General features: G+C 36.4%; 2 protein-coding genes across 3 annotated transcripts; one reads left to right on the top strand and one right to left on the bottom strand.

Annotated features, from left to right (window-relative positions):
- Nucleotides 1-739: 739 nt before the first annotated feature.
- Nucleotides 740-17,034, top strand: lig3 (ligase III, DNA, ATP-dependent). The gene is made up of 21 exons (XM_007245280.4): nt 740-990; nt 2,476-3,069; nt 3,311-3,439; nt 4,142-4,354; nt 5,675-5,826; nt 5,937-6,103; nt 7,187-7,264; nt 8,032-8,200; nt 9,027-9,182; nt 9,333-9,464; nt 9,556-9,635; nt 9,996-10,083; nt 11,651-11,728; nt 11,844-11,967; nt 12,709-12,851; nt 12,947-13,021; nt 13,586-13,732; nt 14,101-14,251; nt 14,856-14,944; nt 15,088-15,171; nt 15,512-17,034. The coding sequence occupies exons 2-21, from the start codon at nt 2,523-2,525 to the stop codon at nt 15,743-15,745; spliced, it is 3,036 nt and encodes a 1,011-aa protein (XP_007245342.3). The 5' UTR covers nt 740-990; nt 2,476-2,522; the 3' UTR covers nt 15,746-17,034.
- rad51d (RAD51 paralog D) lies at nt 16,725-23,018 on the bottom strand. Of its 2 annotated transcripts, XM_007245285.4 has the most exons (10): nt 22,528-23,018; nt 22,359-22,420; nt 21,302-21,420; nt 20,036-20,117; nt 19,705-19,839; nt 18,845-18,940; nt 18,636-18,726; nt 18,481-18,551; nt 18,198-18,359; nt 16,725-17,417 (listed from the first exon to the last, which is right to left on the bottom strand). In XM_007245285.4, the coding sequence occupies exons 1-10, from the start codon at nt 22,607-22,609 to the stop codon at nt 17,319-17,321; spliced, it is 999 nt and encodes a 332-aa protein (XP_007245347.3). In that variant the 5' UTR covers nt 22,610-23,018; the 3' UTR covers nt 16,725-17,318. The 2 variants fall into 2 exon arrangements, with proteins under 2 accessions (XP_007245347.3, XP_015460292.3); XM_015604806.3 differs by lacking the exon at nt 18,845-18,940.
- Between the last annotated feature and the right edge of the window lie 984 nt (nt 23,019-24,002).

The following is a 24,002-nucleotide window of genomic DNA, read 5'->3' on the forward strand; positions in this document are numbered from 1 at the left end:
TTGAAAAATGTTTAATTTTTAATTATGGTGGTACTGAGTGCAAATATAGGGTAAAAAAACTTATAAAAAAAAAAAAAAAAAAAAAAAAAATATATATATATATATATATATATATATATATATATATATATATATATTATTAGTAGTAGTAGTAGTAGTAGTAGTAGTAGTAGTAGTAGTAGTATAGTAGTAGTAAGAGTTGCAAACATTTGGGGGGAAGAATGTTTGTCTTTCTAAATTTATTTTATTTACCATGATATTTCATCACAACAGGGTGGACAGCTTAAGGTTTACCTCAAATATGCCTTTAATATGGAGGCAATGTGAGAAATAATAGGTGCAATTATAATTATATTATAATTATTATAATTATAATTTCTAAAACATGCTTAAAATGTGTCTTTAGTCCCTTGAAAATAAAATGAAATAGTCTGAAGGTTGTTACAAATGTCTTTCTAATCAATGGGGTATTTTTATTCCTGGAGGACTGACTGGGTGGACAGGGACTTCTTGGACATGTTTTAATAGCTTGATATTTTTATAACAATAGCTATAGGAATAAGTGAACTTATAAACACATATTTAAATTATTATTTAAATATTTATTTTGAACATTTTAAATTATTCAAATATTTTTTACATTTAAATATTTTATATTTTCACATTCAAAATATAACATATATTTAAATGATTATTTTTTAAAAGCTGCAGTGCGGGTCGGTTGGAGACGGTCTACAACCGGCCGGTTTATTTTCAGTCGGCAGAAAACAAAGCTGGCCGTTTGAGCGCATGCGCAGTCTAGCGGAAAGGACTGCAAACAAAGAGGAAGCGCGTGGCTCTGAGTTAAAGTGCTCTCAGTTGTGTGTGTGTGTGTGCCTGTGTGTTTGTGTGTGCAGGAGCTCTTCATTTCATTACTTTATATCAACACTGAGAACAGCGGGCCGCGGGAGAGCCGGGGGCTCAGTCTGGAACAGCCCGGAGAGAAGAGCGGTAGGCGTACTGCTTTATTTAACTCTCTGTAACGTTACATGGAGATTAGTGCCGCAGAGCTAAACACAGCTAAGCTAAGCTAGGATAGGATAGCTAACCGGCTATCAGCTCAGCTAATACTCAGCAAATACGCGTAGCCTAGCCTAGCTAGCGATAGTTAGCTAATTTGATTACACACACACACTCACACAGTGGCCGTTGAGCTGGTACGTGTTCATGCTCGGTCCAGGCTGCACAGTTTATTATTGTGAGACAGGATCTCGATACAGCTTCAGATACTGTGATTATTATAGTTGTGTTAGCTATAGTTTTGTGGAAGACGTAGCCAGCTAGCTAGCAAGCTAGCTACTCACTTTGTTGACATGGTGAACTGAGCTACAGCCTTTTAGTGAAGTCTGTATACTGTGATTCAGAATCTTCAGTTAATAAGACTTGTATTGTGAGGCTTTTGTTAATTCTAGAAATACCACTGAATATCAGACATATACATATATCAGCCAATTCAAAAAGAATTCTCTTTTTGAGTGTTTAAGTCTAGTTTACAGTCTGATCAATTCACTAAAACAGGTTCATCAGATAGAAAGAGAGAGAGAGGGGGAGGGAGAGAGAGAAAGATAGTAGTTTGGGTTCTATTCAGGAAAAAATAATTTTTTGACTGAGTTTTATTCCCCACAGTAAATGTACTAGTAACACAACCTAGGAAGATAATAACTCCTGCACCTAACAGCTGGGGTTATACACATGGCCCATCCCCTTCTCCTATACTATACACTCCCACTCACTCACTTTTAGCTGACTATACGACGCTAGCTAACTGTATAACAGTTAAGTTGCTGTGATAAGCAACATTTAGCCCAAACACAAAGACCTGACTCTTTCCAAATATACTAATCAGCCTCTGCACCACAAGCTCTTCACATGCATCATCATCCATTCATTTGGGGTTTTGCTGAATTAGGCCCACAACACCACGAAGCTCACATTATAAGTTTTTAACCAATATATTTTCCTCTTATAACCATAGATTAAATGCAAATACTCAGCTAAAATGTAGTGGCTGTCTTTCTGAAAACAAATGTTTCTTACTGCATAGGTGGAAACAGCATTGCCCTTTATTTGCAGACAAACACACCATATAGTACCATGGTGATTTCGCAAGGGTTAGTAGTGTCTTTGGGTTATGCTCCTTATACTACATATACCTCACATGGTTCCAGTGTTAGACAATCTGAATATGAGCATCACACAAATGCCATAAATGTAAATGTTATTTCTCTATGTAATTCTAATCCAGGTAAATCTACAAATATTTTACAAATGTTTACGTATTGACTTTGGTGTTGGTGTACTGTTTATAGAAATGTCTAAAATCTAATGTATTGTGACATTTTGCTTGCAGTTAAATGCTAATGTGATAATACTAATTGTGATGTAAGGATACACATTAATTAAATAAAACTAACTCTCTCTTCTGTTGTTCTTTAGAAAGCATCTCAATGGATTAGCATGCCTCACCATTCTGGACAAACTGGATGCATAGTCTTTGCCTTTGCAAGACAATAAAAGCCCTCAGTGGTGCACCTTTGTCAGCACTGTGTAGGAGGGTTCCTCTGCGGCAATCACTAAGGAGACAGCCTCTATCTCAGTGCGCTCAGACTCTGATTCCAATCTGGAGTTTTGCTTCTAAAGCGTGTGGCAGTTTGACTCTTTCCACTCCATCCAGACAGTTCAGTCTCTCGTCTTCAGCACCTTTTGGTGGATCTTGGCCTGTGTGGCAGGGTGACGGGCCTGACATGGCGGAGCAGCGGTTCTGTGTAGAATATGCCAAACGTGGCACTGCAGGCTGCAAGAAATGCAAGGACAAAATCATGAAGGGTCTGGTCCGCATCGGCAAGATTGTGCCCAACCCGTTCAGCGAGTCTGCCGGAGAAATGAAGGAGTGGTACCATGTGAAGTGTATCTTTGAGAAGCTGGAGCGAGCTCGGGCCACCACCAAGAAGATTGAAGACATCACTGATCTGGAAGGCTGGGAGGAGCTTCAGGATGAGGATAAAGAGCTAATTAATAAGCATGTTTCAGGTAAGAAGGAGCTACTGTTTTACACTGGTCCTGGATTATGCATGTTTTACATATTCAAACACACCCACTTTACCTTATGAGCTTATTTGCACAGCTTTTTTTTTAGTTGAACTGGGTGTGTAAGGGCACGAAAAACAAACTGAAAAGGCAGTGATGGCCCACATTACTTTAAAAGCGACTGTTTAGCCTACTCTAATAACTGTTACTGTAATGTGTCTACTGTATCTTCCATGTTTTTCAGATTTAGCTGCTAAAGCAAATGCAACTCCAAAAAAGAAGGTTCAATCCAAACTAAACACCAGCGGGCAGTTATCAGCACCTCTTGCTGATCCAACAGTCAATGCACCACGCAAGTTTTCTGGTTTCACAGGTATAAAACCATAGCTACTACACTTGAGTGTTTTTGGCAATACTAGTTTTGAAGATGTATGGTCTAAAATAACACACAGTTTGCAAAGTTTGGAAGTAGTCTCTTTACTATGGGTGTGACGATACTCGTGAGAACAAGATTTTAACAATATATTTTTGAATTTTAACATAAAAATATGATTTGAAAATATTTTTCTTGACTAAAAATTTGCAGGTGTTTTTTCCTTTATATTTTGTCATTAATTATTCTGTAAAAGATGTAAGTCAATTTTTACTCTGATTATGAATTGTATGCTTAATCACATGCGTTAAAATACAAAACAGCATACATTTCAAGTACTGCAGCTGGCTTTGCCATAAGCCCAACAACTTCTCTCCTGTAGGTTTAATATAAGTATCCCCTCTCATTCCTAAAACACTTTACAGTCAAGTGTTTCTATACAATAGAATGAAACAAAGGGGAAAAAAACCCTGGATTTTTCAAAATGACTAACATTTGTTACTAGTTGTACTAGTTTTGGATTTTAAAAACATCTGCATTCAGGCAGACCTGTTCAACATTTTTTTTTAATTGGCTATTAAGCAGAGGCACACAGGTCCTGTAATTTTATGTGACTCACTGTCTAGGCTGAATGTGCGATTATCAGACAGATCATAAGTGAACCTGACTTAAGGTTTTCATTTTGCTTCTCTTCCTAATTAGCCACAAAGGCAGGTTCGTCCTCCTCAGGCCCAGGCCCCTCTCCCAGTAAACCCACTCAGGGCAGCACCCTGTCTGCACAGTTCTGTGATCTGGACCACAAGGACTGCCTTTTCCGTGAATTCCGCAAGCTCTGTGCCATGGTGGCTGATAAGTCCAGCTACAACGCAAAGACCGAGATCATCAAGGACTTCTTAAGGAAGGGTTCTGGTGGAGGTAGGTTCAAGAGTTTTACATTGGGTTTGGTTAAGAATTGGTTAAGGGTCAGAAACTATTGGAAATTATGTGAACATGATTTCACAGATTTGAAAGTGGTGATTCATTTCCACAGATGTATATGCACTATTATAATTAACTATAATATGCACTGTTTTCTTTTTTTTTTTTTTTCTGTTCTTTTTTGGGTGTGTGTAAATTTATCAAGCACTTTATTGGGAACATTACAATAATTGTGGGTACGGCCTCGCTTTGTTCTCCAAACAGCCTCAGCTCTTTTTGCAATGGATTCCACAAAATTTTGCAAATTTGTTTAAAATACTGCATAATATTTAAATCGTGTAATTTCTTTAGATTTTACAGCAATTTACTATATTCCAAACGTGTACTATTGGATTCAAATTCACTAATACTGGAACTGCTTTCACGATCATTACGTTTTCATACCCTCACACCACCTCCACTACCCTGGACTAAGCTGCGTGTGTGGATTTATGCTCCTGGATTCTGTTCTGCTCACCACTGTTGTACATAGTGGCTATCTGAGTTACCATTGTCTTACTGTTCTCTCCAACCGGTCTGCCCTGGCCCTGTCAAATCAAAATTTCAAAATGTCAAAACAGATTTTGTATCGTCTTTGCAATATTGGAACCTTTTTTTTAATCACAGTATCTACTTATAATGGTTACATTATATGTTGAGGTTGATGTTAGACAATTGTTTATTTAGTGGTTTGTTTAAACCCTGGCCACTAAATAGCACTCGACTTTTATGTACCTTAAATTTGATAAATATGATGCCTTTAATGTTACACATTTTTTATTTGTCCAGCAGTTATTCTATTGTGCATTAAATCTCCAAAATTCCAGGAAATCTGCAGTTAAACCAGCCTTTCTGACACCACGGTTAAAATCACGGAGATGTGCTAAGATCTGTTGATGTGAATATTACCTGTTTCTAATGTCTTATATTGGCAGGATTTTAAGGATTTTAATCTCTGCTGTCACACTTAAATGTGTAGTTGGACATGTCTTTCTAATAAACTGCTTGGCAGGTGTATGTTTTACTAATGTAAAACAAATTGTAACCTTCTCCTGTCACTTATGTTTATTAAAAAATAATTTTATAAACAATATAAACTATAATTTGAATTCTTTGCATGATTACCTGTTTTAACACAGCCCTGAGGGTCTTGGTAATGAGGAGACTTGTTAAATAGAGCATGCAGTAATGTGAGAAAACAAAAGTCCCTCCCAGGTCCAGGACTGTCAATCATTCGAAATAGCAACTACATGATTTTTCTTTTCTTCTTCAAACCAGATAAGTTTAAAGGTGACCTCTACCTGACGGTGAAGCTGCTTCTTCCGGGAGTGGTGAAGAGTGTTTACAATCTCAACGACAAGCAAATAGTCAAGCTCTTCAGTCGCATCTTAAATTGCAATCAAGAAGAGATGGTGCGCGATCTGGAACAGGTCTGTTATTACTAAATCAGCGGCAGCCGGACACAGATTAGTTTTGATTGCATTGGCTGGTTTTAAAAGGTTCATTTTAATATTTTTGTTCTTCTGCCTGTGTGCCACAGGGGGATGTTTCTGAGACTGTGAGGATGTTTTTTGATGCCAGCACATCGTTTCCTGCAGCAACCAAGAGTCTCTTGACCATCCAGGAAGTGGATGCCTCGCTAAGTCGCCTGGCTCAGCTGACCAAAGAAGATGACCAGCAGGCAGAGCTCCAGGACATTGCTAAGAAGTGAGACTCAAATTTGTAAAAGCCACACCATTTGAATTAGTTTCCATATAATATATCAGATATATTATATATCTCTGGAAAAAATTAAGAGACCTTTTCGGTTTCTGAATCAGTTTATCTGATTTTGCTATTTATAGGTTTATGTTTGAGTAAAATTAATATTGTTGTTTTATTTTATAAACTACAGTCAACATTTCCCCAAATTCCAAATAAAAATCATTCAGTCATTTAGAGCGTTTATTTGCAGAAAATTAGAAATGGATGAAATAACAAAAAAGATACAGAGCTTTCAGACCTCAAATAATGCAAAGAAAACAAGTCAATATTCAAGTTTTAAGAGTTCAGAAATCAATATTTGGTGGAATAACCCTTCGAAATCACAGTTTTCTTGCATCTTGGCATGTTCTCCTCCAGTAGTCTTACACACTGATTTTGGATAACTTTATGCCACTCCTGGTGCAAAAATTCAAGCAGTCCATCTTCCTCTTGATTATATTTCAGAGGTTTTCAATTTGGTAAAATGAAAGAAACTTGTCATGTTTAAGTGGTCTTCTGTTTTTTCCAGACCTGTATATAATGTACTAGAAGTTCTTGAACAATACTATGTGTAGTATGCTATATCAAAAGCTAAGGGCTGGTTTCCTAAACATTGATTACCAGTAGGTGTTAGGGTTAAGACTGAATCACCACTGGAACACGTTAAATCTAAACATAGCTTTGTATGGGGATTATGAACAACTTCCAAGTGTTTATATTGGCTTGAACTCATATTCAGTTGTTTACAGAAGATTCAGTTAGTGAATGCAAAATGTAATCTAATGTAACGCATCACACAAAGACACTTCATCAAACACTGTATAAACAAATATTGGGACACATGTTAATTTTATTAATTGTTTCTTTTTACTGTATTTTGGAGCATTGCTGTAATCAGTGTTAGTAGAATGTAAGGGGGGGTCAAGATGTTGAATTATTTGCTTGCCAAATGTCAGTATTGGTATTGAACATTCTGTACGTTCTTAAGCTCTTCACAGGTCAACCTGATTTTAACTTTGATTTCTTCTTCACTTTTTGTTTACACAGATGTACTGGAAATGACTTGAAATGTTACATTCGACTTGTCAAACACGATCTGAAGATTAATTCTGGGGCTAAACATGTGTAAGTAATACGGAACTAACTCGCACACCAACTGCAATTGTTATTAGGATAGGGTTAGTGTTAAAATGTTTTATCTTTGCTTAAAACCGTTTGTTTTAATAAAATACAGGTTAATTCTGTATTATTTAAATTAATTTGAACCAAATGACTGTTTTAATGCAATATCTAAAATGATATAATCAAGATTGTATACCTTTACACAAATACAGAAGCTGCCAGAAGTGCTTCTTTCAGAAACCTGTAAATAAATCTTTAATGTGGCAGTGATTTTGTTTTATATTTTGCACTTTTCCTTAACTGAAATATAAGGAGGATATTTTTCGCCTTGTTAATATAAATGTTGTTTGTAAGGATGAAAGAAATTAGCTTGCTATTTAATAGCTAACTTAACATTTTAATTGTGCTTGCATGGTTCTGCATGAGTTTCCAGATTTGATGGCTCTAAATGGTGCTGATTGTTACTCTTTTCCCACAAATAAAGAAGAACTAAAAAACCTAAATTGTAATCGAAAATTTAACATATCAGCCAAATATATAAATAAATATATATATACTTATTTATTTATTTATTTATTTGTTTTTTTTTTTTGTTTGTTTTTTTTACCCGCCAGTATCACCCAGTCCGGCTTTAAATACTATGTTCTGTGTTTTGAAGCAAACTTTACTACTGATGTAAACTGACGTGCATGTTTTGTATGATGTATTGCATCTGCTGATCAGTTGTGCCCCAGAAAATGAACAGCAATGAATCCTTCCCTCTTCTGCAGTCTGGATGCTTTGGACCCCAATGCTTATGATGCCTTCAAAGCCTCCCGAAACCTTGGCGATGTGGTCGACAGGGTTCTGCGGAACCAGCAGGAGGCATCTAACGGGACCGGACCGAGGAAGCTGCTGAGTGTGGAGGCTACACTTATGACCCCTGTTCAACCCATGTTGGTCAGAGCCCCTTTATATTTATCAAACCTACATATACTGTCATTTAGTTTTGCTGTTGGCTGATTGCCATTAGATAATGTTTTTTTTGAGGGCAGAGAACATACTGTATCTTCTTAAAGGTATTTTGTATAAAAAGTAGGGTTGTCAACGTTAAAGCGTTAAATTTGGAATCTGTAAATGCTGTAAATTTGGAATCAGTAACGCAATACTATTTTTTTAAGTTAATTAAGGCACCAAGTTTGACCCCAATTTCCGCTGTAATCTGCAAACCAACTCCCCTACCCCCCCATCCCCGGCCAACTCCTCATCCCTGAGATTTTTATTCTCATCAAATTAAACCTCACAACCAAGCTGAGACATTTACAATCCAATTTATCATGCATTCTTTATTCCAGCACCCTACGTTGATTTTATCTCCCCTTAAACATACAAGTATATACTATTATTTTAATCGACCATAATATACATATAATAGCATTTTACATTTCTTACATTAATTTTATTATTTACATTTAAATATCCATTATAAAAAAATTGCGTCTGAAGCAAAACAAATGCGATTAATCACAGAATTTTGTTGTGATTAATCAGATTTTTTTTTTTAATCGATTGACACCACTAATAAAAAGAGATTCAAGAGATAATTGAGGGAAACATGAGAACCTAAAAATAAGAAATGTGCTTTTATACTAAACATTTTTTGTTGCCTACAATAAGGCTGAGGCATTTTTGCGAGGTAGTTGTTAATGTGAGACAATTGGCTGTTAAAAAAAACAGGTTACTAATCTTCAAAAAAAAAGATTAATCTGAACGCTCCTGTTTTTAGGCAGAAGCATGTAAATCCATTGAGCATGCTATGAAGAAGTGCCCTAATGGAATGTACTCCGAGATCAAGTACGATGGTGAGCGTGTGCAGGTGCACAAGAACGGAGATCACTTTAGCTACTTTAGCCGCAGTCTCAAACCCGTGCTGCCTCACAAGGTAAGTACAGTAATGCTGCACATCAAAAATGAAATATACTATTTGTAACAGCTTATATACTCTTATGTACTCTGAATGCAGTGTGCAAAAATCACACATCACACAGCTTTTGTGTTTAAATGTTGTTGTATTTTTATTATTATTTCACAGGTGGCACATTTTAAAGAGTTTATACCTCAGGCTTTTGCTGGTGGCCACAGCATGATTCTCGATGCTGAAGTCCTCTTGATTGACACCAAGACCAGCAAACCTCTGCCTTTTGGAACATTAGGAGTTCACAAAGTAAACTATTTGAACATTGGACATTTTAAACTTTCATTATAATTAAAAATGGCTTCAAAAATAGTTACCATATATTATCTTTTTGTTTCAGAAAGCAGCCTTCCAAGATGCACAAGTCGGCCTCTTTGTGTTTGACTGTATTTACTTTAATGGAGTCAGTCTTATGGACAAGTGAGTGGTTTTTTTTTTTTTTTTTTTTTTTTGTTTTTTTTTTTACACTCCTTAATTACACTATTCATTATTTATAGTAGGATCTGTTTTTTTTCACAGTGGGTTAAATGGAATCTCTGTAGTCAAAGGGAGCAAAACGAGAAAGTTACATGTTCTGTGATGGTACTATTTAAAACCAGTGTCAGTGTAAAGGTATATATCAGAAGCTGGCCTAGCACAGGGGTTTTGTAGAATGAAATATGGTCACATTAATTGTTATTAAAAGAATTGCAGGATGAAACATGCTTCCACTTTCCTTTCACTAATTAAACTGTTCTTTGATGACAATTATTGGAATAAGGCCTTATCAATGTTTTTCAGGCCGCTTTGTGAGAGAAGAAAATTTCTCCACGACAACATGATTGAAGTTCCTAACAGGATTCTGTTTTCAGAAATGAAACATGTCACAGTAAGTTTGCTCAAACTGTTTTAATTATTTTTTTCTGTAATTCTTTTTTTTTTTTTAAAACAGGTTTTACAGTTTTGTTTTGGATTCTCTCTCTCTCTTTCTCTCCCCCTCTCTTTCTTTTTCTCTCTCTTACTCTCTCCCCCTCTCTCTCCCTCTAGATAAAATAAACAGTACAATATATACAATATAAATAACAATAACTCTTAGAGTGTATTTACAAATAAATGCACATTGCCCATTAGTTGCACACAGGGATTGGGAAAATATATCACATTATGTTACACTGAAAAAAAAATCAATTTTCTGTACGTGTGTAGTGTTTAAGTGTGTGTTTTTGAAGTCCGCTGTGTATATGTGGTCGACTGGTAGCAGTGCTGGTTATAGAGTCTAACAGCAGCAGGAAGGAACGACCTGCTTCTTCACACTTGGGGTGAAGCGGCCTGTTGTTGAAAGAGTTCCCCAGTGCAGTAAGTCTTATGCATGAGGTGGGAGTCATTCTTCAACATGGATGTCAGCTTGGCTATCATCCTCCTGTCTCCTACCACCTGCACTGGGTCTACTGGGCTTCCCACGACAGAGCTGGCCTTATTAATGAGTTTGTCCAGTCACTTCTTGTCTGCCATTGAGATCCTTCCACCCCAACAGACCACTCCGTAAAAGATGGCAGATGCCCCCACTATGTCAAAGGTCCTCAGGCGTGTTCCCTGCACTGTAAATAATATTAGTCTTATTAGCCTTTTGTAAAGTGCAGTGTTGTTAACTGACTAATCCAGCTTGTTGTTTAGGTCAACACCCAGGTAGAAGTATAGAGTAGAACATGAAATGAAGTGACCTCTAAAGGCATTTAAAGTTTTCAATTTAAAGCTAAATTTAAAGACATTTAACATTTAAAGCTAAATCTCTTTTTACCATTTAAATAAGAGGATTTTCTTTTCTTTGTACAACTTTATAGTGATAAAAGTTCTTGTAGGTAGGCCACTTATGTAGCCCTCAGACAGTAAAATATGATCATATGCGTTTTGCATTGCAGTGCTGTTCCCATCACACACTAACTGCATAATAACAGCATCAACTACCAGGTACACTGGTGCAAACCAAAGAAAATTTATATAAAGAAATATATATATATATATATATCCTGAAGCACCTTGGAAATAAGTCTCTTTTAAAAGCGATTTATTCAAAATAAAGATTTTTGGGTGCTGTTAATTTAAAAAAAAATCCTAGAAAGAACATCATGTTTTGGGCTTGTGCTGCAGGTAGGCATTCTGGAATCAGCTGGAAAAGTAAAGCCTGCAATTATTTAAAGCCCACCCGCCCCAAAGCAAAACACACATTTTCATACATATATGAAAAATAGAAAAGGAGAAGAAGAAAAAGCAAAAATACACAAAAAGTGCTGTGCAAGAAAAGGGGTGCCTGAACTTGTGTATGCCACTTAATGAGCCTCATGTTATACCATGCTTTATTTAAATAGTGGATAAACCCTGCCTTATATTGTGCCTAGATTTTGAACTGGAGGCAGTTTATGAAAGAGTGAGAGTGATGAGTCTTGTCTTTTTAATAGAGAGCTGCTGATCTGGCTGAAATGATCACACGGGTCATCAGAGAGGGACTTGAAGGCCTGGTTCTTAAAGACATTAAGGTGAGACCATTTTGGCCATTCTAAATCACGTCTGCTCCATGTGCATTCCAGATGATTTAAATGCTCAACAGTTATTTCAGTATACAAATAATAGATTTTCTTTTATTTTTTGCAGGGGCTGTATGAACCTGGAAAACGTCACTGGTTGAAGGTGAAGAAAGACTACCTCAATGAAGGAGCCATGGCTGACACTGCAGACCTGGTGGTTTTAGGGGGATTTTTTGGTTCAGGCTCCAAAGGTGTGTAAAATGTCTTCATCTGGTATGGATGGATAAGTGGATGAACAATGCTGGGAAATGTATTGTCTCTTTTGATATACTGTGATATTGCTTTTAAATTAACTACATTAATCTGATTACAGTTTTAATGCAATTTTCCAAATTAAGATAATCAAGATTGTATGTGTATATATAGACATTTCTGTCAGACACCTGTAAAGAACTCTTTTATGTGGCAGTGATATACATATTTTACAATTTTCCCTTAACTGAAATACAAGAAGGTTATATTTATATTGTGTTTAAGCTAAAAGCTACATTTAAGTTTGTTTGAATGTGCTTACTATTCCTTTAAAAGAGAAAAAACACTTATTTTTAATTTATTGTAAGGGAAACTATGACCTCAGTTTTATGTGTAAACAGACAGCACCATTTAAAGTGAAGTTGATAAAAATTGTAATTGAGAATCACTCATTTTAGAACATCTTTTACAATATCTCGCAGCCCCAATTTAGTGTAATATATTATCAGAATGCTACTTTGTTTGTAGCATAAATTAGCAGCCATTTATTAATAAAACCAATGTATCAAAACTTAATATTAGTAACTGATACTGTAATATTCCAGTTTTCTTTCTCAATTAAACTGCTATTTAAGGTTTTAGTAGAATGTCCATTGTTAGAATGAATCCAGGAACTAGTGGTATTGTTACAGTGATATAGTGGTATAAATTATGTTATGTTCCTGTACTATTCTCAACAGGTGGAATAATGTCCAGTTTTCTTATGGGGTGCTATGACCCAGACTCGAAGAAGTGGTGCACTGTGACTAAATGCTCAGGAGGATATGATGACGCCACTCTAGCTAGACTACAGAAGGAGTTGGACGTAATTAAAATTGGCAAGGTAAAGCTGAAGACCATGGTCTGCGTGTTATTGCTGCTGTTCTTGAATACACATGCCTTTAATAATGCATGCCTTTATGATTTTATCTCTTGTAGGATCCCAGCAAGATTCCTGGCTGGTTAAAAATTGTCAAGAACTACTACCCAGATTTTCTCATCCGGGATCCACAGGTAAAAAAAAAAAAATACAATTGTAGTAAAAATGTATGTATTTTTTGCCTTCAAGCTCACATTTATTAAGCCAGAGTCACATCTTTGGTTTGCATCCTTGGTTTAATGTTGTAGCCATGTCCTCCTGTGGCCACATTCAGCAGTTTCTTAAAAAAAAGTATTTAAAAAAGGCCCTTGAACTCAGCATTTGTCTCCCCTGAGGTAGAGAAACATGTGTATCAAAAGCAAACCTTGCCCACAAGATACAGAGTTGTTACACTCCTTTAGCTCATCTGTCAGTGTGTTGTCCATCCATTTGTTTGTGATTCCAGTCAGTCATTATGCTAGTATGCTTGCAAGTGTATGTGTACTTCTTTAATGCATGGCTACAAAAAAAAAAATCTTTTAGTGGCTGACTGACAGCAAAGAGGTCTTAAACACACCCATAACATGTTTTAGGCCTTATTTATTTATTTTTTAAACTTGTTTTTCGAAATGTTTACTTGGAAGAGGTGAATGAATCAATTTATCCATTTTGTTCACTTTGTTTTTTAAAGACTGTATTAAATGTAATTTAATTCACAGAAAGCACCAGTGTGGGAGATCACAGGAGCGGAGTTCTCTAAGTCAGAGATGCACACGGCCGACGGCATCTCTATTCGTTTCCCTCGCTGCACTCGCATGCGTGATGACAAGGACTGGAAGACGGCCACCAATCTTCCACAGCTCAAGGTTTAGTATCTGTAAAATGTCTTTCTAGTGTGCTAACCACTGACTGCATGTATACACTAAGTTACCTGGGTTGAGCCCGAAGTTTCTACTTTTTTATAACTGGCCAGCATTTGTAATAACAAAGTTATCAACACTGTCAATATACTAAATATTTAATAATAAACAATCATTTGAGTAATGTAGAAGAAGATAAGACATAAAGCACTTAAGCTACTTGTGATCTAAAAAAACATTCATTATTTTTAAGCTGCACAGTTTAGTGATTGTAGTATTAACAAAACTCTCAAGTTAGTAGATGAAAGAAGCAGTGCCCAAAATGTCAACCCATCACTTAAACCCCCTTTTTTTTTTTTTTTTTTTTTTTAAAGGAGCTGTACCGTATCTCAAAAGAGAATTGTGATTTTGAGGTGACCGCAGGACCTTCCACAAGCAGTAAAGATGACAAAGGGTCCTCAGGAGGAGACAGTGGAAGCAGCTCTCCTTCTGTGTCCCATGGAGCACCGAGCACAAATAAACCCAGTAAGTAACTTGGACTTGTTTGAGCATTTCTGAAGTTAATTTCATGAGCAGCTTCTAAATAGATCAAATGGCAACTTTTACATGAGACAATTTAAGGTAATGCAGAAAAGTTGTATGCTGTATTTCTATTGATCCCCTTTAAAAGTGTGGGAAAATGAGATGCTATGTTTTTTTGTTACAGTGACTATAATCTGTATGTTTATTTTTCCTTAGTTAATGAAACCGTGTGCTACTTTGTTGCCAGACTTGGTTCTAATTAATTTTAAATGACCTGTAATCTTATAAAATGACTTACTGTGCTTATGTGAAACACTTGTGAACGTTTTGATTGGCTGACCCTATCACAGATTTAAAACAGTTTCACTCAAAGATGTGTTTTAAAGTAGTATTTAAATTTTAGTTTTTCTTTTTTAAAGTCATGTTTCTATTTAGGTTGAGTTGCTGGTTTGGATTTTAGTATTGTAGTATTCTTAAAATACAATCCCTTCTGATGTGTTTTGCACTTTTAACAGAACACTCTGTTCAGCGAGTGTCCTTTCCTTCTCCCTTGAATGATTTTCATGTCGGTGAATGCCTTCAATGAAAGCACTTTCTTTTAATCCAGAAAATGGTCACACTCCAAAGCCAGTAAAATCGGAACCTCCATCTCCTGCAAAGAGAAAGCTGCCTGCTGAGGAACAGCGTGCAAAGAAGGTCAGTCACACATCTTCCTCTGAGCTGCTTTTAACCCTCTTAAAACTTTCTGAGACCTTGAAACTGGATGGAAAGTGTTTTGCTGTTTTATTTGCGCATCTCCTGCTGAGCTTTATTCAGGTGGCCCTTTTTGTTCATTTCAGATCAAGACTGAAGCAGTTCACAGCAACGGAAAGAATAAACCAAATGCTGCTTTAGCAAAGACCCCTAATCCACAGACTGAGAAGGTCAGTGTTCCTATTTTTCTTTTATATGCTATATATTTAATATAAACAGTACGTAAAAAAATATATATATATTATGAACAAAACAAGGTTGTGAACATAGTAAGTATTACTAGTTATGTTAAACAAACCAAAAAGACAACAAATCATTTGGGAATGGGAAGAAGTAATTAAATATTTTGTAAAAAAGTATCCATTTCTTGGACAGCAGCTTCAGTGCAGAACTAAGGAAGCAAACCTCACCTCAGGCACCAATGTTTATTTTTGGGTGTTAAATCACTTAAATAAATCTGTATAATTATTTTAATGATTAAACTTCAAACATTTATTACTCTTTCTGCAGACTTTGCTAGACATCTTCACTGGTGTAAAGCTCTACCTCCCAGAAACGGTGCCGGACTTTGAGAAGCTGCGGCGCTACTTTGTGGCGTACGACGGAGAACTGGTGCCTTCATATGATGCAGCCTCTGCTACTCATACAGTAGCTGAACCAGAGGAGCACAGCCAGGCCCAGAAAGTCACCTCCAACTGGATCTGGGAGTGTATCCGCAAAAGGAGAGTGGTTCCGCCTTGCTGAAGCCAGAAAAAATGCATTGGGAATGAAGACATGCTGCTTCAACAGCTTTCCTTTTGAAATGGGGGAAAAAAGTGCCCTTCAGACCACTACGTGTTCAACAAGCTAAACAGAATTATCCTTGACCATAACACCAGTAGTGTGTTTGTTCAGGACAGACTGGGTTTATGAACTTCTGACTCAGTATTTTTGGATTTTTCTTTTCTTTTTTTAATTTCTCAACAACGTTTTATATTGTCTGAGGATTTACCATAGTTTGGTATTACAAGTAGAGTGACGATGAGAGTTTTTCTCCCTGGGGCATGGATCTCCAGATGCCATAGAAAAATACATATTTCACTGTTAATTTATACATTTATGAGAAGGCAAATGGTGCTCATATATCAGCGACAGATTTTTCATGTTAGGTCACTAGACAGGTGTGTTTCTTATCAAAATATGCAATAGGTTTTACTAGAAAGTTTGTCAAAAAGATCTGTCTTTTACAATGCTTTATCATCTGTGGGGCAAGTTTCATAGATTCTTTAGTGAATATCATTTTAGGTACAAATGTATAAATAGAATTGAAAGTAGTTTAAAGTTTAATTCTGCAAATTCTGCTTGGCTCAGACCCAACAACACAAAAAAGTAAAAAACTGCCAGCATCTCTCAATTAACAACTCTAATGAATAGAGTGGATTGCTGCCTCAGGACAACACAAGCATTGTGGTTGTTTCTGGACATCAGTGTTAAATAAGCTTGTGTGCCAATATTAGTCACAGTAGATGGGAATTAATATGTGTGACTGAATCATAAATGCAACAGTTTAAAATATGGATATACACTGACTTTTTATGTTTATATGTACAATGAAAATTACTTTTGGGGTATTTTAACACAATGACACTGGACCACACACAGTACACTTCACAATTTATCCCACTTCCTACTAATTATACAAACTTTTCCAAAGCATTTACAGTAAAACATGTTGAAAGACACCTTTTTGTTTTTGTTTTTTTCCTTTTGCATTCTAAAGGCCAATTTATGCATCTGCAACAAATCTACCCTACAGCATAGCCAGACGCTCACCAGCCCAGTTATTAACACACAAACACTCAACTACAAATGTGCACAACTTCTTGCACAGACACCTCATTGGCTTAAAGCAGATGTATAATTCAACCTGAAGTGATGGTGTTTTCTGTATTTTATACATACACTGATTAGGTTGTTGGAATTAAATTTTTCTACTGGGGGAAAAAAAAGGAAAAAGAAACAGTAAGTTACAGCTCTGGAATGTTGCTTATTTTCTATCTTAAAAAAAAGTGGTTTGAAAAGTACATCAGTGATAATATGCTTAGTTTAATCATGGTAACTGCAACGTTTGACAGCTTAAAATTGACATTCTTACTGTTTTGCACACCTTTTAACAAAAGCCATAATAAACTTTTAAATAACAAATCTTCAAAGAGAAAATCTTTCATACTTAATACAAAAAAAAAAAAAAAGATCTAGCTTTTTTATATAAGCAAGGAAACTGCTCATTAAACTCTTGATTTTATTTTCCCCTCAGATTCAGGTACTCTTGTATAACTTATGAATCCGTGTTGAATTTCCTCTTGCCTGAACACCCAGGCTTCACCTCCTCTTCAGACTGAAGACTCAAGTTAAATTCTTCCATCAGATTACAGGACTGTAAAACACACAAAACGATGACGTGAGATGTTGAGTTCTGTTTCACTTGATAACGTCTACAACACAAGAAACATTCCCATCATGCATTAAGTGAATGCTGCAACTTGATGTAAATAATAGGTCTGTTTTTATAATAAATAAATGTACTGTTTATATACAGCATATAATGCATGAAATGTCCAGTATGAAACATGTTCATATTAGAGATGGAATGATACTAATATACAGTTTAACATGGACCAACTAATTATCTGAGTTATATAACGCTACTAGTTAAACTACAATTGCAGATTAGCCTAAATGTGTGATGTACAGCTGATAAGTTGGGTCAGAACAAGGTCAAATCTCAGTTTGATCCTTTTCTTTTGCATCTAAATTAACATAATAAGCATAGGAAACAGCTTAATGGTAGAGATATACTTTCTGTTAATTACACAAACATTAATTCAGCACTTATTTAAATATGTGAACTGTAAACGCAGCCGGTTATCTAGTTGAGCATATGGCCAAACACCAAGTACAGCTTTTGGGGAAAAAAATAAAATAAGAGACCACTTAGAAATTATGAGTTTTTGATTTTACCAAATTGAAAACCTCTGAATTATAATCAAGAGGAAGATGGATGATCACAAGCCATTAAACCAAGCTGAACTGCTTGAATTTTTGGCCCAGAGTGACAAAGTTCAATAGGTTAAAGTTTCATTCACAAGAATTATTATGGTTGGCTTGTTTTGTACATTTATTACAGGTTTGGATCAAAGTTTTACCCACTACTGACCTGGCGTGAGGATTTGGTCAGGGTAGCTGTGCGTAAGCTGGATGCTGCTCCAGGCTGCTCTACTCTCTGCAGGAGGATGCGTGTGCGTGGAACGTGACTCCATGACTGCCCCAGCCCAGACTTTAGCTTACCGTTTCCATCCCGTGTTACATGGTTGGTCACCTGTCAATCATTTTAGAATGCGGTGTGGTTCGCTGAAATAACCATTCATTCAAAAATGTTCTTAGGTTTAGAATTGCTGTATTACAAGTTTAGCAAGTATAACAAGTTCAGTTCAACTTACCAGAACTGCTATATTAAAGTCTTTGGCAATCATCTTTAGCTCGAAAGCAACCTGCATCATCAGAGACATACCTGTGAAGAAATACAATGTCTGGTAAACAGTAATGGAGTAGAAATCCTGTCTGAGAAATGGAGATCTGAGGTCAAGCTCTTTACCTTCAGTCTGTTTCCCTCCAAGCACACAGGAAATCACAGCAGAGACCGAATCCACAATCACTGCTTTGACTGAACCTCCTCCAACTGATCCCTAAGAAAAAAAGACAGAAGATGCTTGATAGTATAAGATACTGAATAAATATGAAGTAAAGCTACATGAAGTAAATAAAGCTACATCATGAGTTCATACTTCAGTGTTGTTAACTTGCCTTCTGGAGATCATTGGATCTTAAATTCTGAAGACAGCACAGTAAGGTGAAAACATCAAATACTCTGAATACCCTGATTCTCTGAAGAGCTTTCATCTGCATGAAGGAAAACAGCAGTAAAAGCTTTCATTTTTGTGCAATACAATTTAAAGGGCGTTTTCACACCAGCACTATTTGAAAACCATAATCGGGTACTCGGGTGCGGATCAAAACAACAGCTAGAGGAAGTGGTCTTGATCTGGTCCCAAACAAACACTGGAGCGGTGGTGAGACTGGGATCCAACCCAGCTATCAAATATACTCCTTTTATTTGAGCTAAACTGTTGATACGGCACAGTTTAATCTGATATATTCGCCACATAACACTAATTACCACAGCTATGAATAAATGCTGTCTCTGCTCCATGCTGTTACACTCACAGTCTGTGCTGCATTCACTACTCGCAGCTGCACAGCTATGTTTACTACATGTACATATGCACTGCACGTCTAATAATAATAAAAAAAAAACAGTTAAAAAGTGCAGCAGCAAATGTTCAGAGTTGTGTGTTAAAGCAGCTTTAAACTGCACAGATATACACACTGGAAAACAGAAACTTCTCCCTATATTTACTTTCTTGCTCTCATGCCAGACAGCTCTGACCAATCAGAGAAGACAGCGTGCTTGGGTGGTTTATTGGTGTGTTTAGGTTTATGCCTGTGTGAAACCAAACCAAACCAAACAGAGGGAGAAAACGCTCTACAGGTTTAGTACACCAACTATTTCTAACATGACATTGACATAATTGTTATTTAAGTTTTGCAAATATTTAACAAATATAATTGCACATATTGAATTATTAGATTATGCTGGGGTTTACCTGTTCTGCAGTACTTGAGGTTTTGGCTTGAAGCATCTGAAGCAACCGGCCTGCACACACTCCTCCACTTGTATCAATGTACAGCACATTCTGCTTGAGCTCATGTGCTGTGTTGACAGCCACACTAAAACACATCTAACGGGTGAAGAAAAAAAGATGCAACTATACTAATCTGGAAATGTTTGTCATTTAAAAGATGTAAAGCACTTACAAGAGACTACCAGCAAAATCTACTAAATTATTATTATTATTATTATTATTATAGGTGAAAATGTGAATGGATGGAATTTTATACGTTTGTTTATAGGTGATGTCAGTGAAAAAAGCTCACCTGTGTTTTCCCTGTTCCTGGACCTCCAGCCAGCTCTGTGATTTCTCCTGAGTACAGGCCAGAATCAAGCAGCTTGTCCACACTGCAGACAGGAAAACATGGAGAATGCCCTGATGCTAGAGCACAGTTGTACATGGACATACAAATTACAAGCATCTCAAACAATTCATGTAAATGCTATTTAGGCACATTGTTTTTCATTCGTCATCTAAGTTGAAGGTCATCTCAACTTACTTATTAAGCTTATCTTTACAAATCAGGATGTGAGGGGAATATGTTAACATATAGATATACAGGGGTTGGACAATGAAACTGAAACACCTGTCATTTTAGTGTGGGAGGTTTCATGGCTAAACTGGAGCAGCCTGGTGGCCAATCCTCATTAATTACACATTGCACCAGTAAGAGCAGAGTGTGAAGGTTCAATTAGCAGGGTAAGAGCACAGTTTTGCTCAAAATATTGCAATGCACACAATATTATGGGTGACATACCAGAGTTCAAAAGAGGACAAATTGTTGGCGCACGTCTTGCTGGCGCATCTGTGACCAAGACAGCAAGTCTTTGTGATGTATCAAGAGCCACGGTGTCCAGGGTAAAGTCAAAGTCAAAGTCAAAGTGGTTTTTATTGTCATTTCAGCTATATACAGAGTACACAGTGAAACGAAACAACGTTCCTCCAAGGACCATGGTGCACATAAACACAGTGTAGACAGAACAATAGTGCAACAGTACAAAAGTGCAGACAGACAATAAAACACCATACAGACAAAGAATAATAAATAACAAGACAGTGTGCAAAAAGGACCAGGTGAGGTAGTAATTACTCTATTACACAGTGAGGTAGTTGGTGGTAATGTCAGCATACCACCAAGAAGGATGAACCACATCCAACAGGATTAACTGTGGATACAGGAGGAAGTTGTCTGAAAGGGATGTTTGGGTGCTAATTTGGATTGTATCCAAAAAACATAAAATCACGGCAGAATTCAATGTGCACCTTAACTCTCCTGTTCCGCCAGAACTGTCTGTCGGGACAATAAATTATTGTGGTCTAAAACCAGGTGTTACAGTTTCATTGTCCAACCCCTGTATCTGTTTTTTTCCTACCCATACATTTATCCCCTGTTTACCTACAAAATGAACATCTAGCGTTGAGTCAGTAAATATGCACAGAATACAAAATTACAAACAAAATCTCTAGATATATTTTATTTGTACCATGCAGCTTAGCTACACATTGTCCTCTGTATATTTTATCACATCACCTGGGAATTCCTGTAGAGAGAATAGAAGTGGAGCTCAGTAATTCCTCGTACAGGTCTGCTCCTGAGATGGGGAACGCAGTGTGCTGAGCCAGAAGTACCCGTTTAAGAGCCACCAAAGCCTGGAATAACAGAGGACATTTGGCTGTTGTAACATCAAGGCACTCAAATCAAGATGGTCAAAGTATGGCTGATTGTTAAGGATTTTATCTAGCTTGTTTTCACTAGTCACTTAATTTGGATCTTGATTTTTGAACTGGATTTGGACAGCAGTGCGTGATGCATACATGCTCTGTAATTTATATTTTTAAATAAATAAAAGAATGTAAAAAGATGCATTTTTTATATGAGTATTGTATTGTATATATTATACAATAAAATGACACAAATGCAGTCCACCAGCATTGCGTAAGGTTCAAATCAACTATTCAAATAGGAAAAAAAAATGGTGTGTATGATTGTTGGTGCCAGATGGGCTGATTTGAGTGTATCTAGAACTGCACAACTGGTTTGTGTGCGCATAAAAGGGTAAAGTGTGCACTTAAGTTACTTCTGAACTTGTTTTGACCTTTTGGACACAGCTACTCCAACAGCCTGGAGCAAGAATACAGTTCAAAACACTGCAACAGTGTTGTCCACACTTGCTTAAATAATGGAATGTACTGAATATACAGATCCAGCATAGTAAATGGAATTCTATTCATAATTTGTTCAATGATTAATTATTATTTATTATTATTATTATTATTATTATTAACTGTTATATTTTATTTTACATGCAGACAATTGTTTTGATGTTTTCCTATGATTCCAAGAGGTTGCATATTCTTTAAGATATCTATTAAATTTGTCCTAACTTTCTGTGTAACACAGCTTTAAATCTTCACGTAAGGGCGAATAGTTTAGTAGTTTTACTGTGGTGGTGGTTAAAGGGGGGGGGGGGAGCTTTTACTGTTTTAACCACAAGTATCTCTACTTTAACTCAGGTTGCTAGGTTAGCTAGTTAACATACATGGTTTGGGTACTTCGTTCACCACTGGTAATGGCTTAACCTACAGACCTTATAAGACACCGAGCATTTCTGAGCCAGTTCTTCTGCGTCAGAGGAGACAAGGTCTTCCACTGAAAGATAGATAGGACGTGTTTTAGATGTGTAGGCATGTGTAGAAAATGCAGAATTAACCACAGGATATGTCAGGCTGTTATTTGTGTGCTATGGTTAACGTTACCTGTTCTAATACATTCTCCCTGTAGAGCTTTCACCATGTCCTCACTCAGTCCTGGACATAAACCTTCCCTTAAAAGAACCATCACCAGCTTGTTTTGAAATATTACCTTCAGCTGAAACTAACAGATAACTGGCTACATTTACAACTAATTACTGATATAACTAGCTAACCAAGCTAACAAGCAAACGGCTGGCTGAAATGACTTTTTTTAGTTAACGTTAGTTAGCTAAACTGCCCTGCTAGCTAGCTAGCAACTAAAGCAGGAGTGGTTAGCTACATCCTCGCTTCAAGTTAACTACATTCCCCAAATACGTCTGCCTGAAACCGTACTCCACACTGCTCCTCGACCGCAGCTACGTGATATTAAAACCTTATAAAATAAATGTACTTAAACCCACTAGGTTAAAGTTACATATTTACAGCCGCGACTCCCTGCCTGTACGCGCCTTAGGTTCATAGCTAAACAGAGCCAGCAAGATTGGCAGAAATTTCACCCAATAAAAATGTGTCCTGTTCTTTAGCGACGTCGTTTCAGCCAATGAAAATCCACGTAGAGGTCACGGCCCGCCCCCGTGGTGAAGCGAACCTCTGGAATTACGTAAAAACAGGTCTTCCAAATACTAAAACCAAAACTTCAGTGCAATAAGGTGGAAGAGGTGTCATTTAATATAATACGCGTCATTTATCCAGTTAAAATGTTTTATAAATATTTAAATCAGACACAGAATATACCTGTGATTTTGTGGAACAGGGAAAGAAACGATTGTTTATTTATTTTATCACTGTGTTTACAAAAGAATGGTTTAAACAAACATGAGAGCAACATATGGATTGATAGGTTATATCTGATGTAACGTTATTGTTTTTGTGGTAAATTGGAAGCGAAAACAAAGTATCTCATATAATTGTTTCAGATAACAGGGCGATTTCATATTCACAAAGTGAATTAGACTCTCTCAAACCCTTTTAAATATTAAGTAAGAAAAAGTGAGTTATTTTGTTTGTTTGTTTTGTTAATTATGTTACTATTAAATGCTCTTGACTGGGATATAAAACGGTTATAAAAGAACTAATAAAACACTACCCAGCTGGCACACAACCGACCTTCAACGTTGAAATGTGTTTGAAATATGACTAAAGTAATGTCTGTTGTTGTTTTAACGTTGAAACAACGTTGAATCAACATTTAATGTTCAATGGTTGTGCTAACGTTGAAATTTTAATGTTGAATCATCATGTAATGTTCAATGGTTGTGCTAACGTTGAAATTTTAATGTTGAATCAACATAATGTTAAATGATTGTGCTAATGTTGAAATTTTAATCATGAATCAACATAATGACCTCAACCTTCTGCCTTTTAAATCAGCATTTTACATTTTATCACCATATAATTTCTAAAAACGGTTGGATGGAGAAATGAAATAGTGTTTTACTATTTGCAGTAACTGCTTTTTAATTCAACACCATGTTTAT

This window comes from Astyanax mexicanus, chromosome 1, assembly GCF_023375975.1.
Source record: "Astyanax mexicanus isolate ESR-SI-001 chromosome 1, AstMex3_surface, whole genome shotgun sequence".
Classification (NCBI taxonomy): domain Eukaryota; kingdom Metazoa; phylum Chordata; class Actinopteri; order Characiformes; family Acestrorhamphidae; genus Astyanax; species Astyanax mexicanus.

Bases quoted from the DNA above. Each gene is read 5' to 3' on its own strand.
- lig3 (XM_007245280.4), top strand. From the start codon at position 2,523: ATGCATAGTCTTTGCCTTTGCAAGACAATAAAAGCCCTCAGTGGTGCA. The intron at 11,729-11,843 runs GTGAGACCATTT...TATTTTTTGCAG, and splicing joins TGGTTCTTAAAGACATTAAG to GGGCTGTATGAACCTGGAAA. The intron at 12,852-12,946 runs GTAAAGCTGAAG...TATCTCTTGTAG, and splicing joins ACGTAATTAAAATTGGCAAG to GATCCCAGCAAGATTCCTGG.
- rad51d (XM_007245285.4), bottom strand. From the start codon at position 22,609: ATGGTTCTTTTAAGGGAAGGTTTATGTCCAGGACTGAGTGAGGACATG. The intron at 22,421-22,527 runs GTAACGTTAACC...TCTATCTTTCAG, and splicing joins GGGAGAATGTATTAGAACAG to TGGAAGACCTTGTCTCCTCT. The intron at 21,421-22,358 runs GTCTGTAGGTTA...CTGTTATTCCAG, and splicing joins AATGCTCGGTGTCTTATAAG to GCTTTGGTGGCTCTTAAACG.